General features: G+C 35.9%; 1 protein-coding gene across 11 annotated transcripts in view; it reads right to left on the reverse strand.

Annotated features, from left to right (window-relative positions):
• Positions 1-17,097, reverse strand: part of SENP7 (SUMO specific peptidase 7) — a 155,855-nt gene that overhangs the window by 35,668 nt on the left and 103,090 nt on the right. For all 11 annotated transcript variants that reach the window (XM_061134139.1, XM_061134138.1, XM_061134135.1 and 8 more), the window contains 4 exons: positions 6,421-6,602; positions 4,177-4,516; positions 3,192-3,349; positions 530-676 (listed from right to left, as the gene is read on the reverse strand). In XM_061134139.1, coding sequence (XP_060990122.1) covers positions 530-676; positions 3,192-3,349; positions 4,177-4,516; positions 6,421-6,602 — 827 coding nt within the window. The remainder of the gene's footprint in view (positions 1-529; positions 677-3,191; positions 3,350-4,176; positions 4,517-6,420; positions 6,603-17,097) is intronic.

Genomic DNA, 17,097 nt, shown 5'->3' on the forward strand with positions numbered 1-17,097 from the left:
AGCTTGGAGGATTTTGAGCACTGCTTTGCTAGTATATAAAATTAAAGCAATTGTGCAGTAATTTGAACAATCTTTGGCATTGCCCTTCTTTGGGATTGGAATGAAAAATGATCTTTTTTAGTCCTGTGGCCACTGCTAAGTTTTCCAAATTTACAATAATTTAAACTCAGTTTACAATAATTTAAATTAATAAAATAAGATTCACTCTTTTTGCTATCAATTATACTCCAAAGAAATATTTACTTTACCATCAAGTAAGTTTTAGAACCCAAAGAATATCAGTGCTGCACATGATTCTTTTCATACATAATCTTCATTAGAGAAGTCAGATTAGAGAGATGATTTTAGGGCATTCCTCTATGGTTTCAAGATTTCCTATTTAAAGATATGTTTCAAAACAGATATAATAACATATTCAAAATGTTCTATATAAAATTAATATCAATTCCATTTTAATTTGCACTAAAGAGGCAATCTGAAAATTGACCTTGCCCAAGAAGCAAAACTAAAGAAAAAAATATATACTTACTGTAACACAACCTTTAGAAGCTCCTTTTATTTTACCAATATAAACAGAAGTAAATATAAAATCCAGTTGTAGATCCATCTCATTTTTAGGTATAAGACAGGAAATGTTTTCCATGACAGGATTATATGTACATAATTCAGATGAAGTCTAACAATGAAAAAATTATAAAATGCATGTAATGCTAAGTATTATATAAATGTTGACAATGCTTTTTAAAGTCAAATACTTCTTTAAATTATCATTAATGAGTTTCTGAAGGATTTTACACTGTTCTTACTGTCAAGAAACAGTTATCTAGATTTTTCCCTTAAAAAGTATACGATTTACTTTGAGACAATTACTCTAGTTGAATCCTAAATTAAGTCCATAGGACCTACAATGCAGAAATACATCCTTCTCTGTATCAAATTCATGATTTCAAATTCAGTATTCCCTAATGGACTTTATTTATTTTTAACTCAATAAAAATAAATTAAGATTTATATAATGCTTAGTTTAACATGAGCTTTTAAATATCTCTTCTAGTCACCACAACAACCCCATAGGACAAGTTATTTTTTTCTTTATGCATTTCATAAGTAGAGCTAATAGATGTTTGGACTGGTTAAGTGACTTGCTTAAAATAACATTGCTAGTAAGAAGCAAAACTAAAACAAATCAGCTTTCTATCTGCAGGTCAAGGGATATTTCAAGCATATAAAATTGCTTCTATAAACCAAGAAGATGCTCTTAGCTATTGCATTCTTAGTGCACAAGAAGGGATATAACTGCCTAAGAAATGCTGATACATCAAATCTATATGATTTACTATGTGCACTGTCTCAAAAATCTCAAAAATCATTCCACTTCTGCTCAAAAAGTTCACAACTCTGCTTTTAAGTTATAATAGACTACCAGGCAGTATCAATAACAGCAATTTCCCATGATCTCTTCTGAGTTCTACAATGCTTTCAGATGACTTTTTTAACTCCATATTTGCCTAGCTGTTGCATATTATGCCTCTTTAACTTTAACATCACTAATGACCAAATAAACCACTACTAGAGCAATTACGCATGGGTATTCACTCTCCTATCTCTAGAAAATGTTGATTAATCTTCACCTCAAACATGCACACTACTCATTATTTTTAATAATGAGTAATGGCTCATGATGCCATTTATCTTTTTTTAAATCATTCTCATCTTTTATTGCTTACTGTACTCTTCTTATCCCTTAAGCAAAAAAGGGGGAATCTAATCAATGACAGATGGTTCTAATTAGTGAAATAACTATGTGTTTTAAGTGATAAATTGAGAAGATGAGTTATAAAGAATTCCTTATTGGGTGTCACAATTGGTAAAGACTAACTGCCTTTAAAAATGGTCAATCCATGTTTCTAACAATTTCATTTAAAACTGGAAACAAGGAAGGGTGCAGAGGTATATTCAGCCTTACAGATCTTGGTAGATCTCTATGTTATTTGCTGCTTGGCTGTGATCATATGTTGTCAGCTCTACAAGGGATGTAATTTTCATTTAACATGATCATTTCATACTGCACTGTCAATTTACATGCTGCCAAGGGAATTGCAATTCATTTAGAATTTTGAACACATTATCAATACTGTTTTAATTACAAATACAGCTAAGCTATCAAGTAGGCTGCTGGCCCAGTTGGGCAACAATTGCTACATTTTAACAAAAATTCAGAACACAATTGCTGAGGTGATTTCTGTATGAAGTAACAAATGCAACAGAAACACCCATGAAACAATAATCAACCTATCAGACTGTTTTCATTGAACTGACCAAATTCTTCACCACACTCTACAAAATAACAGCCTTTGAATTATTCAAAAACAACTAACAGAAGTTAACCATTTCTGCACTGGTAGTGACTGACTATCATTTCTTTAAAACAGGAAAATCAGAAGCTGATAATATGAATGAATACTGACAATAAATAACTTGAACCTTACTTTAGAGCTATACTCTTCTAAGACGTATGTCAAAAACACCACTGGCTGACATTAAACCAACACACACTTCCACTTCTGTAAGAAGGAAGAGACAAAGGACTTATCAAACTGATAGGTTCGTGACACTTTTCTAAACGCTTTCATATGTTTCATTTAATACTCAAAATAATCTTGTGAAATAGGTGTTATCATTCTCATTTAGTATACAAGGAAACAGGCTTAAAGAAGTTAAGAGACTTGTCCAAATGGCAGATCCAAGATCTGAACACAGCTCTGAATATCTCAAGAAGTCAGGTTCTTTCCTCTACCTCATGCTGTTTTAATAGCATGTGAGGAAAAGAAATAATTCCAAGTAGCCCTTGTACTACAAGACTACACAAATACTAGAAAACATTTCATTCTAGAAAATGTTTTGGTAAAGTACTTAAATGTCCAATGAGAACCCAAAAAGAGAATATTTGAGTCAGAATATTTAGATTGAAAAAATAAAAATGACCAAAAGAAAAATGACATTAAGCCTTTCACTTCAAAATAAAGACAATTATATGCTTCCCTCAAACTAATACAAAAGTTGTCTCAGAATTTAAACTAAGAAATATGTAATTTTTACACAATATTCTGCTTGATGAAACAAAAAAAAATAGTCATTAGCCAATAGTGTATATTTCACTGTTAATCTGTGAGAAGACAGAAATAAATTACCTGTACAGACTCACAAGTAGTCAGTGGTAGTTCAGACACTACTGGTTCAGAAGTACTCTCACTTTCATGAGAGATGGCATCATCCTGCTTAGGCTGTGATTCAAGAATTTCTGAACTTTTATGTTCAGTGGGTCCTTCTTCATCACTAGAAACAACAACTAAAATGGAAAAATGTATTTTTTTAAATGTGTCACAATAATCACATATAAAAAGAGAATTTTCTAATTCACGCAATGTATCTTTAATAATTCCACTGAACTGAATAATCTAACTTTATTCAGTTTAGAAAGTAACCCATCATTCATTATCTGATTTATGCTAGTGGCATACAATGTTTTCACATGAGTGCTATTATTTAGCAGTTATCTGCAACCTTAGTCTCTGGAGGAAGAAGGTATTTTAAAATAGATAAAGCCATTAGGAGAACTTAGGAACAGATTCTAATTTTAATAATGTATTAATGTCATCATTCTAAATTGTACTTTAAGTCCTGTTACATTAGTTTCTCCTAGGAGGAGGAAATGAATCGCTAAGGAAAAATGTGGGAGACTAGTCAATAGATATTCTTTAGAACCTTTTTTGTACCATGTGACCATATCAAATACTTGAAAATTAAAATCAAAATTAATGACAATAAGTAAATAGCACTTAAACTCTCTGTACTTCAGCTTAATCAATCAAAATGACAATAATGGTCCTTAAAGATTTGTGCAAAAACAAAAAACTATTGATAAGATACTGATGAGTACACTAATAAAAAAAAATTAACTTCTGCTTCCAAGTACTCCATTCCTTACCTAAATCAACACTACAAAATTAATGACATCCCAAAACCACAAGTCTTTTTTTTTTCCTGAAGGTAATATATTTCACACAGATGTAATAAACAACACAGTGCCTCAGCAAAATTTCTTCGACAGAAGAAATAAAACAACTAAGCAGAGTAGAGAAAATGAATAGCTTTTATCATCCTCATGTTACTTACTTGGTTCAGCAGAGATAAATGATGGGTTCCCTTCACTGTGTTCACTTAAAACAGGTTTTTCTATTGTGTTCGATTCATTCTCATCCTTCACAACTAGAGCAGAATTCCCCACAGTATCAGAGGAAACAGAGCTCTCAAAAGTCCCCATGGCTGAACGGTCAGAGCGCATGTGAGGAGAAGCACTCAAAGCCAACTCCTGATCACAAAGTGAGGGTAGCTGAGCAAAATCACTTTCTATGGATTCATGTGTAACTTCTTCAAACAGTTTTGGATCCTCATGATAGTTTTCACTTGACTTTTCCAACTCAGTGAATACCGCTGGGTCATTTTCTTGTTCTTTCTGAACATAAATAAATGAATACGAAAATCAGCACTTTTCAAATTTGGCTAACATGAACAATCTTTTTTAAGTTTAAATCCCTATAAAGGTAAAAATACTATATCATTTCTATAACTATAGGAATAGAAAAGTACACAATTACACTACATTACTCTTGCCAAAGTTTCTCAAGTATTAATATAAAGATATAAAACTTGGGTCTGTCCAATCAGATGCCTAAATATTTTTTAAAAGGATGGGAAGGGGAAACTCCCATATTTACAAGTGGTTCAGAAGTCTCCCACAATCTAAGTCAACTTTAAATAAGAGAAAAAATTATTACAGCTTTATTTTGCAAAAGAGGCCATTTGACATTATGTGACTTTAGTTACAAAAGCAAAAAAATTAAAAACTTAGGATAACAATATGAAAAATTATGAAAATCAATTACTGCCTTCATCTGTCTCAGTTCAGTCACTCAGTCGTGTCCGACTCTTTGCGACCCCATGGACTGCACTACGTCAGGCCTCCCTGTCCATCACCAACTCCTAGAGTCTACTAAAACACATGGCCATTGAGTCGGTGATGCCATTCAACCATCTCATCTTCTGTTGTCCCCTTCTCCTCCCACCTTCAATATTTCCCAGCATCAGGATCTTTTCAAATGAGTCAGTTCTTCACATCAGGTGGCCAAAGTACTGGAGTTTCAGCTTCTGCATCAGTCCTTCCAATGAATACTCAGGACCAATTTCCTTTAGGATGGACTGGTTGGATCTCCTTGCTATCCAAGGGACTCTCAAGAGTCTTCTCCAACACCACAGTTCAAAAGCATCAATTCTTTGGTGCTCAGCTTTCTTTATAGTCCAACTCTCACATCTCTATTACCATATAAATCTAAATCATGTTTATAACTCAAAGGCACTGCAAAGTCCTGAAATGCCTTGTGAATCAAAGGACTCAAAAAGCTATCTCCAAAAAAAAAAAAAAAAACTATCTCCTTACACTTTTATTGTTAACTGTATACTTATATAACTGTATAAATGTATACTTATATAACTGTATACTTTTAATTGTAACTGTAAACTGTATAAGTTTTTGAAACTAAGTAATGTACACATTAAGTATTATAATTCCTACAACAGATTTCCTAAACTCTGGAAAAAGAGAAGTCTATAGAAACTGGAAGTAAATTACTACTGATAAAATAGTCTGGTAATAATTTCACAGACCAAGTGAAATAGCAATTGGCTAGACAGTATGACTATTATGTGGTTAAAATAAGGCAGAGAGAAGAAACAGGTCTGTAGGATATACAACAAACCACTAAGTAAAGGCTGGTATCAGAGGAGAAATAATTTAAACTTTTTATTTGTTCATAATACAGTTAGCCCTCTATATGTGCAGGTTCCACCAACTATGGGTTCCACCAACTGCAAATGGAAAATATTTCTGGAAAAATAATTCTAGGGATTTACAAAAGGCAAAACTTGAATTTGTCATGCACAGGCCACTATTTACAGAGCATTTACATTTTTTCACATCCATTTACAATGTATTAGTTGGCAAGCAGTCTAGACATGATTTAAAATATACAGCAAGGTGCAGATTATATGCAAATATTATACCATTTAATATAAGAGATTTAATTTAAGCATCTATGGATTTGGTATGTCCAAGGTCCTAGAACTAACACACTGTAGATACTCAGTGATGACTGTATTTGAAATTTGATCCCAGAACTGTATTACTGCAAGAAAAATAAAGTTGCATTTAAAGTATTTAAAAAAAAAAAATCAAAAAAATAGGCAAAGAAAAAAGTCTTGATGATGAAAACAGAAAGCTAGGAGAACTTTATTTGGTCACAGTCAATTCATTTTTATCTTAGGACAAATTATTTCATATGACATCTAAACACCTCTACTTACTGTCTGTTCTGCTGACTTATACAGAGAAGTAGGATTATGAGAATCAGGTAAATTACTTCTAAGCCTTTTCTTTCTCTTCCTGGAAATCAGAGTGGGTTCCACTCTTGAAACAGAATTTGTATCATCTTTGTTTCCACTCCCCTCTTCAAGATGGGCACAATCTCTACCTCCACTACTGAGGTCTAAAAAACAAAAGAGACATTTTTGGCCAAAAAGTACAGAAAGGATCCTCTTCAGAAGAGCTCAAAGAAAATCATCAAAATTGCTAAACTACTTTCAGAGCTTGTTTTTTTAAACTCCACTGTTAAATAAGCATACCAACATGGATAAACATAAAGACACATCCCATTTTAAACTGCATTCACAAAGCAAATGTTCATTGTACAAAAAATATGATAAAGGAAATATATTAAAAGGTAGTATTAGTAACCAAAGCAAAGCAACCAAACCATATTTTCCTTTTGCTACAATTGCATTTGACTATGATAAAAAAAAAAAGTCTTAATAAAATTTTGAAAAGTAGTGTCTTAAATGTTTTTTAAATTCACGTTGATTTTAGAAACTACAACTAATTTAGACACTGGTTTTCTTTTTTAAATGTAAGTTTTAATACGTATTATTTTGTAACTGAAAAGGGACAATAATTTGAAACAGTAGAGTACTGATCACTGCTCTCTTAAAAGAAGCCAAAATATCTCTCCTCAGCAGACAACTGTGGTATGTAATCATTCATAAGGCAATCAATTACTTTCACAGTTTCTTTTTTTAAAAAAAAAAATCAAGACCCTTTAATTTTAAATCTCCAATAAATCTATGACCCTACAGAAATGGGCTTCCCTGGTTGGCTTAGATGGTAAAGAATCTGCCTGCAATGCAGGAGACCCGGGTTCAAGCCCTGGGATGGGAAGATCCCCTGGAGAAGGAAATGGCTACCCACTCCAGCATTCTTGCCTGGAAAATTCCAAGGACAGAGTAGCCTGGCAGGCTACAGCCCATGGGGTTGCAAAGAGTCGGACATAACTGAGTGACTAACACATCACATATCACAGAAAAGGAAGTACTCCCTTTTTTAAATCAATAAAGCATTATTCTGAAATGCATTTCAAGTATTATCAAACATGTTTAGTATTTCAGTTTTAAAATATATGTACTATACAAAAATACGTTCCAAAAGGTTCTACCTAACTAAGGTTATCCTAACTAACTGAAGGTTATCCTGAATTATTTTGCTTTCTGAATTATATCATATAAGTTCCAACTCAGATATTATACCATTTTATATTAGAGATTTAAGCATTTATGGATTTGGTATGTCCAGGGTCCTGGAATTCACACAAGTCCCAAAGCAGCTTCCTTGAATTCATAAACTTGAACCTATGTAACACTGACTGTTCTGACCACTTCATTTACTCAAAGTTCTTCAACACTACACACCTTCTATTCAAATTATTCTTGCTCTTACTCTAGCTTTATAAACATCTAATGACTAACATTCATAATACTTCTCTTTCGTTGCTTAAAAGGCAGGCATGGGGACAGGACTGAGGCCAAAAACTCAAACCACGAAGTGTCTTCCAAATTCCAGACAACACTCTTAACTCTCTCCCCCAGAGAAATAAACTACCCCCAAATTATCAACATAGTATTCTGAAAAGCACAATAAATTTTATTTGCAATTCTGTAAACGCTAATGGTTTTCTTTGTAAACTGTAAACAGTGAAGGAGAGGGAAACTCAGCAAGCTGCAGTCCATGGGGTCAGAGAGTTGGACATGACTGAGCAACCGAACGACAAAAACTATAAAGATAGTCAAATATAATTTCTACATATAATACTGGATCAAGCTATAATTTTGAAAAACAAATACTACAGCAAACGAAACTGATGTGGGATTAGCTCAAGATGACACAGTAGTAGGACAAGAGCTCACCACCTCCTTTTGAAAACATCAAAATCACCACTGAACAACCATCAACAAAAAAAATGCTCGACTCTACCAAAAAAGGATACCCAGCATCCAAAGACAAAAAGGAGTTCTCAGTGAGATGGTAGGAGGGGCACAGTCACAACAAACTGAAGTTTCATATCCACAAGGTGGATGACTCAAAAGGAGGGAAACAATTTAACCACAGAAGTGAAAGTTCTGAGCCCCACATCAGGCTTCCGACCCTGGGGGTCCAGCAACGGAAGGAAGAGTTCCCAGAGAATTTAACTACGAAGGCCAGTAGGGTTTGATCACAGGCTTTTCGTAGGACTAGGTGAAACAGAGACTCCACTCTCAAAGTGCACATACAAAGTCTGTGCAAACCAGAACCCACGGTCAAAAGGCAGTGACTTCATAAAGAGACTGGGCAGACTTAATTAACTGCGAGTATTGAAGGGCCTGCTGGGGAGGCCTGGACTCACTGAAAGGGAAAAGGACACCGGCAACAGCAGTTCTAAATGACACATTAGACCAGGCGGGCCTAACTGCTATCCATAGACCATTCCATCCAAAAGCAGAAGAATACACATTCTTCTCATGTGCAAATGGAACATTCTTTGCACTGAACACATGCGGGGCCACAAAGAGAGCACCAGTAAATCTAAAAACACTAAAATCACATCAAGCATCTTTTCCAACCAAAACACTATGAGACCAGAAATAAACTATGAGAAAAAAACTAAAAAAACCAAGCACGTAGACTAAATATACTATTAAACAATCAACGTAACACTGAAGAAATCAAGTTCAGTTCAGTCACTCAGTCATGTCCGACTCTTTGCAACCCCATGGACTGCAGCATACCAGCTGCCCTGTCCATCACCAACTCCCGGAGCTTGTTCAAACTCGCATAAATCGAGTCAGTGATGCCATCCAGTCATCTCATCCTCTGTTGTCCCCTTCTCCTCCCATCTTCAATCTTTCCCAGCATCAGGGTCTTTGCCATTGAGTCGGCTCTTCCCATCAGATGGCCAAAGTACTGAAGCTTCAGCTTCAGCTTCAGCATCAGTCCTTCCAATGAATATTCAGGACTGATTTCCCTTAGGATTGACTGGTTGGATATCCTTCCAGTCCAATGGACTCTCAAGAGTCTTCTCCAATACCACAGTTCAAAAGCATCAATTCTTCAGTGCTCAACTTTCTTTATGGTCCAACTCTCAGATCCATACATGACTACTGGAAAAACCATAGCTCTGACTAGATGGACCTTTGTCGGAAAAGTAATGTCTCTGCTTTTTAATATGTTGTCTAGGTAGGTCAAAGCTTTTCTTAAATGGAGCAAGCATCTTTGAATTTCATGGCTGCAGTCACCATCTGCAGTGATTTTGGAGCCCCCAAAAATAAAGTCTCTCATTGTTTCCCCATCTATTTATCATGAAGTAATGGGACCAGACACCATTATTTTAGCTTTTTGAGTGCTGAGTTTTAAGCCAGCTTTTTCACTCTCCTCTTTCACTTTCATCAAGAGGCTCCTCAGCTCCTCTTCGCTTTCTGCCATAAGGGTAATGGCATCTGCATATCTGGGATTATTGATATTTCTCCCGGCAATCTTGACTCTGGCTTATGCTTCATCCAGCAGGACATTTCACATGATATACTCTGCATACAGGCTAAATACACACCCTTGACATACTCCTGTCCCAATCTGGAACCAGTCCATTGTTCCATGTCCAGTTTTAACTGTTGCTTCTTGAGCTGCACACAGATTTCTCAGCAGGCAGGGAAGGTGGTCTGGTATTCCCATCTCTTGAAGAATTTTCCACACTTTTATGAGATCCACAAAATCAAAGGTTTTGGCATACTCAATAAAGATGTTTCTCTGGAACTTTCTTCTTTTTCTATGATCCATCGATGGTAGCAATCTGATCTCTGGTTCCTCTGCCTTTTGTAAATCAGCTTGGACATCTGGAAGTTCACAGTTCACATACTGCTAAAGATTCACTTGGAGAATTTTGAGCATTACTTTGCTAGCATGTGAGATAAGTGCAATTGTGCAGTCATTTGAACATTCTTTGGCATTGCCTATCTTTGGGACTGGAATGAAAACTGACCTTTTCCAGTCCTGTGGCCACTGCTGAGTTTTCCAAATTTGCTGGCATACTGAGTGCAGCACTTTCACAGCATCATCGTTTAGGACTTGAATTAGCTCAACTGGAATTCCATCACCTCCACTAGTTTTGTTCGTAGTGATGCTTTAAGGCCCACTTGACTTCGCACTCCAGGATGTGTGGCTCTAGGTGAGTGATTACACTACTGTGGTTATCTGGGTCATGAAGATCATTTTGGTACAGTTCTTATGTGTATTCTTGCCACCTCTTCTTAATATCTTCTGCTTCTGTTAGGTCCATACCATTTCTGTCCTTTATTGTGCCCATCTTTGCATGAAATGTTCCCTTGGTATATCTAATTTTCTTGAAGAGCTATCTAGTCTTTCCCATTCTATTGCTTTCCTCTATTTCTTTGCACTGATCACTGAGGAAGGCTTTCTTATCTCTCCTTGCTAGTCTCTGAAACTCTGCATTCAGATGAGTATAGCTTTCTTTTTCTCCTTTGCCTTCAGCTTCTCTTCTTTTCACAGCTATTTGTAAGGCCTCCTCAGACAACCATTTTGCCTTTTTGTATTTCTTTTGCTTGGGGATAGTCTTGATCATTGCCTCCTGTACAACATCACAAACCTCTGTCCATAGTTCTTCAGGCACTCTGACTATCAGATCTAATCCCTTGAATCTATTTGTCACTTCCACTGTATAATCATAAGGGATTTGACTTAGGTCATACCTGAATGGTCCAGTGATTTTCCCTACTTTCTTCATTTATGTCTGAATTTTGCAATAAGGAGTTTATGATCTGAGCCACAGTCAGCTCCCAGTCTTGTTGTTGCTGACTGTATAGAGCTTCTGCATGTTTGGCTGCAAAGAATAAAATCAATCTGATTTCAGTATTGACCATCTGGTGACATCCATGTATAGAGTCATCTCTTGTGTTTTTGGAAGAGGGTGTTTGCTATGATCAGTGCGTTCTCTTGGCAAAACTCTGTTAGCCTTTTCCCTGCTTCATTTTATACTTCAAGGCCAAATTTGCCTGTTATTCCAGGTATCTCTTGACTTCCTAATTTTGCATTCCAGTCCCCTACGATGAAAAGGAAATCTTTTTTTGGTGTTAGTTCTAGAAGTTCTTGTAGGTCATCACAGAACCATTCAACTTCAGCTTCTTCGGCACTGCAGTTGGGGCACAGACTTGGACTGTGTGTTAGTTGCTCAGTCATGTTTGACTCTTTGCAACTCCATAGACGCCTGCCAGGTCCCTCCATCCATGGGATTTTCCAGGCAAGAATACTAGAGTATGCCATTCCCTTCTCCAGGGGATCTTCCCAACCTATAGATCAAACCCAGGTCCCTCAATCTGTAGGCAGACTTTCGCCATCTGAGCCACTAGAGAAGACTCTGAGTGGAGCACAGGCTTGGATCACTGTGATACTGAACGGTCTGCCTTGGAAACGAACAGAGACCATCCTGTCATTTTTGAGACTGTGCCCAAGTACTGTATTTCGGACTCTTTTGTTGACTATGAGGGATATTCCATTTCTTCTAAGGGATTCTTGCCAGGAACAGTATGAAAAGGCAAGAAGACATGACACTGAAAGATGAACTCCCCAGGTTGGTAGATGCCCAATATGCTACTGGAGAAGAGAGGAGAAATAACTCCAGAAAGAATGAAGAGGTGGAGCCAAAGCAAAAACAAATCCCAGTTGTGGATGTGACTGGTGATGAAGTAAATTCTGATGCTGTGAAGGACAATATTGCATAGAACCTGGAATGTTAGGTCCACAAATCAAGGTAAATTGGAAGTGGTCAAAGACAAGATGGCAAGGGTGAATATCGACATTTCAGGAATCAGTGAACTAAAATGGTCTGGAATGGGTGCATTTAATTCAGATAACCACTGTATCTACTACTGTGGGCAAGAATCCCTTAGAAAAAAATCAAAGAGGATATCAAAAAAATACCTAAAGACAAATAAAACGAAAGCACAATGATCCAAAATCTATTGAGATGCAACAAAAGCAGTTCTAAGAGGGAAGTTTATAGCAATACAATCTTACCTCAGGAAACAAAAATCTCAAATAAACAACCTGAGCTTACACCTAAAGTGTAAGAGAAAGAACAACAAGCAAAATCTAAAGTTAGTAGAAGGAAAGAAATCATACAGACCAGAGCAGATGTAAGTGAAATAGAGCCAAAGAAAACAATAGTAAAGATCAATGAAACTAAATGCTAGTTCTTTGAAAAAATAAACAAAATTAATAAACCTTCAGCCAGAGTTATTGAGGTAAAAGACTCAAATCAATAAAATTAGAAATGAAAAAGAAGTTACAACTAATATCACAGAAATACAAAGGATCATAGCTGCATGCCAATAAAACAAGCTGGAAGAAATGGAAAACTTCTTGGAAAAGTACAATCTTTCAAGAGTGAACCAGGAAGACAAAGAAAATATGAACAGACCAATTACAAGTATCATAATTCAAACTATGACTTAAAAACTCCCAAAAATAAAAGCCCAAGACCAGATGGCTTAGAATTGAGTTCTATCAAACACTGAGAAAAAAGCTAACACCTAGCCTTCTGAAACTGTTCCCAAAAACTGCCAAGGAAGGAAAACTCCCAAACAAATTCTGTCAAGCCACCATCACCCTGCTATCAAAACCAGAAAAAGACATCACAAAAAAATAAAATTACAGGCCAATATCACTGATGAACACAAACAGAGAAATCCTGAACAAAATACTAGCAGTCCGAATTCAAGAATACATTAAAGGTGCATACACCATTATTACATGGGATTTATCATAGGTAAGCAAGGACTTTTCAAAATCCACAAATCAGTGTGCTATGTCAAATCAACAAACTGAAGAATAAAAGCCATATGATCATCCAAAAAGCTTTTCAAAAGAAAAGCTTTTGACAAAATTCAACAGCCATTTATAATAAAAACGCTCCAGAAAGTGGGCAACATAATAAGGGCCTATAAACCTACTGTTTGTAGAAACAAACCTACAGTTAACATCATACTCAATAGTGAAAAGCTAAAAGAATTTTCTTTGAGATCAAAACAAGATGTCCACTCTCACCACATTTATTCAACATAGTTTTGGAAGTCCTAGATATAGCAATGGGAGAAGAAAAGGAAGTAAAAGGAATCCAAATTGGAAAAGAAACTAAATTGTCACTGTTTGCAGATAACATGATACTATACATAGAAAATCCTAAAGACACTACCAGGAAACTATTGGAGCTCATCAATTAATTTGGTAAAGCCGCAGGTTACAAATTAATACACAGAAATCTACTGCACTGCTATACACTAAAAATGAAAGATCAGAAAGAGAAACTAAGAAAACAATCCCATTCACCATCACCTCAAAAAGTATAAAATACCTAGGAACAAACAAACCAAAACCTGTACTCCATAAAATGTTAAGACACTCATGAAAGAAAGAAAAAATGACACAAACAGATAGAAATATATATCATGTACTTGGACTGAAAGAATCAATATTGTCAAAATGACTATACTACCAAATGCAATCTACAGATTCAATACAATCTGTATCAAATTATCAATGGCATTTTTTATAGAACTAGAACAAAAAAAAAATCTTAAAATTTGTATTGAGACACAAAAGACCTATGAATAAACAAAGCAGTCTTGAGAAAGAAAAATGAAGCTAAGGAAATCATGCGCCCTGACTTCAGACTATACACTTCAAAGCACAGCCTGCCACACAGTACGGTACAGGTACAAAAACAGAAAGATAGGTAAATGGAACGGAATGAAAAGCCCAGAAAAAAACCCATGCATCTATGGTCAGTTAATCTATGATAAAGAAGGCAAGACTATAAAAAGGAGAAAAAACAGTCTCTTCAATAAATGGTGCTAGGAAAACTGGACAGCTACATGTAAAAAAAAAAAAATGAAATTAGAAAATTCTTTAAAACCATACACAAAAATAAGCTTAACATGGATTAAAGAGACCAATGTCTAAATGTGAGACCACACACTATAAGACTCTTAGAGGAAAACACTGGCAAAACACTCTCTGACAAAAACTGCAGCAATATATTTTTGATCTATCTCTAAGAATAATGGAAATAAAAATACAAATGAACAAATGAGAACTAACTAAACACTTTTGTACAGTTAAGGAATCATAAATAAACGAAAAGACAATCCAAAACATGGCAGAAAACAATTGAAATGATGTGACGGACAAGGGATTAGTCTCCAAATTTTACAAACAGCTCACGTGACTTAATATCACAAAAAACAAACAACCCTATCAAAAATGGGCAGAAGATCAAACAGATACTTCTCCAAAGAAGATATACAGACGGCCAAGAAGCACATGAAAAGATGTTCAACATTACTAATTATTCAGTTCAGTCGCTCAGTCGTATCCGACTATTTGCAACCCCATGAACTGCAGCACACCAGGCATCCCTGTATCTCACCAACTCACAGAGCTTACTCAAACTCACGTCCATTGAGTCAGTGATATCATCCAATCATCTCATCCTCTGTCATCCCCTTCTCCTCCCACCTTCAATCTTTCCCAGCATCAGGATCTTTTCCAATGAGTCAGTTCTTCGCATCAGGTGGCCAAAGTATTGGAGTTTCAGCTTCAGCATCAGCCCTTCCAATGAATATTCAGGACTGATTTCCTTTAGAATGGACTGGTTGGATCTCCTTGCAGTCCAAGGGACTCTCAAGAGTCTTCAACACCACAGTTCAAAAGCATCAATTCTTTGGTGCTCAGCTTTCTTTATAGTCCAACTCTCACATCCATATATTATTACTGAAAAAACCATAGCTTTGACTAGACAGACATTTGCCAGCAAAGTAATGTCTTTGTTTTTTAATATGCTGTCTAGGTTGGTCATAGGTTTTCTTCCAAGGAGCAAGCATCTTTTAATTTCATGGCTGTAGTCACCATCTGCAGTGATTTTGGAGTCCAAAAAAATAAAGTCAGCCACTGTTTCCACTGTTTCCCCATCTATTTGCCATGAAGTGATGGGACCAGATGCCACAATCTTAGTTTTCTTAATGTTGAGTTTTAAGCCAAATTTTTCACTCTTCTCTTTTACTTTCATCAAGAGGCTCTTTAGTTCTTCTCTGCTTTCTGCCATAAGGGTGGTGTCATCTGCATATCTGAGGTCATTGATATTTCTCCCAGCAATCTTGATTCCAGCTTGTGCTTCATTCAGCCCAGCATTTCACATGATGTACTTTGCATATAAGTTGAATAAGCAGAGTCACAATATATAGCCTTGACACACTTCTTTCCCGATTTGGGACCAGTCTGTTGTTCCATGTCCAGTTCTAACTATTGCTTCTTGACCTGCATACAGATTTCTCAGGACACAGGTCAGGTGGTCTGGAATTCCCTTTAAGAATTTTCCACAGTTTGTTTTGCATATAGGGTTATCATTACCATCTTTATAAATTCCAAAAAAAAAAATAAAAAAGACAGCAGAAAAAAAATAAAATAAAAAAAAATAAATTCCATATACATGTGTTAGTATGCTGTAATGTTCTTTATCTTTCTGGCTTACTTCACTCTGTATAATAGGCTCCAGTTTCATCCATCTCATTAGAACTGATTCAAATGAATTCTTCTTAATGGCTGAGTAATAGTCCATGGTGTATATGTAGTGATTCATGTCAATGTATGACAAAACCCACTACAATATTGTAAAGTAATTAGCCTCCAACTAATAGAAATAAATGAAAAAAAAAAAAAAGAATTTTCCACAGTTTGTTGTGATCCACACAGTCAAAGGCTTTAAAGCAGAAGTAGATGTTTTTCTGGAACTCTCTTGCTCTTTGATGATCCAATGGATTTTGGCAATTTGATCTCTGGTTCCTCTGCCTTTTCTAAATCCAGCTTGAACATCTGGTAGTTTATGGTTCACGTATTGCTGAAGCCTGGCTTGGAGAATTTTGAACATTACTAGCCTGTGAGATGAGTGCAATTGCGTGGTAGTTTCAGCATTCTTTGGCATTGCCTTTCTTGGACTGGAATGAAAACTGACCTTTTCCAGTCCTGTGGCCACTGCTGAGTTTTCCAAATTTGTTGGCATATTGAGTGCAGCACTTTGACGGCATCATCTTTTAGGATTTGAGAGAAATGCAAATCAAAACTATAGTGATAAATATCACCTCACACCAGTCAACATGGCTATCATCAAAAAATATACAAACAGTAAATGCTAGAGAGGGTGTGAAGAAAAGGGGACCCTCCTACATGTTTGGTGGGAATGTAAATAGGTGTAGTCACTATGGATAAGCGTATGGAGTTTTGTAAAAACAGAGCTACCATATGATCCTGCAACCCTACTCCTGGCCATATATCCAGAGAAAAACATGCTCCGAAAGGATACAACACCTTAATGTTCATTGCAGCACTGTTAACAATACCCACGATATGAAAGCAATCTAATGGCCATCAACATAAGAATGGATAAAGATATGGTACATACATACAATGGAATATTACTCAGCCATTAAAAAGAGTAACATAATGCCATTCACAGGAAGGAACACGGATGGACCTGGTGATTATCATACTGAGTGAAGTAAGTCAGACAGAGAAACAGAAATATCATATGACATTGCTTATATGCAGAATCTTAT

Source organism: Dama dama, chromosome 31, assembly GCF_033118175.1.
Source record: "Dama dama isolate Ldn47 chromosome 31, ASM3311817v1, whole genome shotgun sequence".
NCBI classification, from domain to species: domain Eukaryota; kingdom Metazoa; phylum Chordata; class Mammalia; order Artiodactyla; family Cervidae; genus Dama; species Dama dama.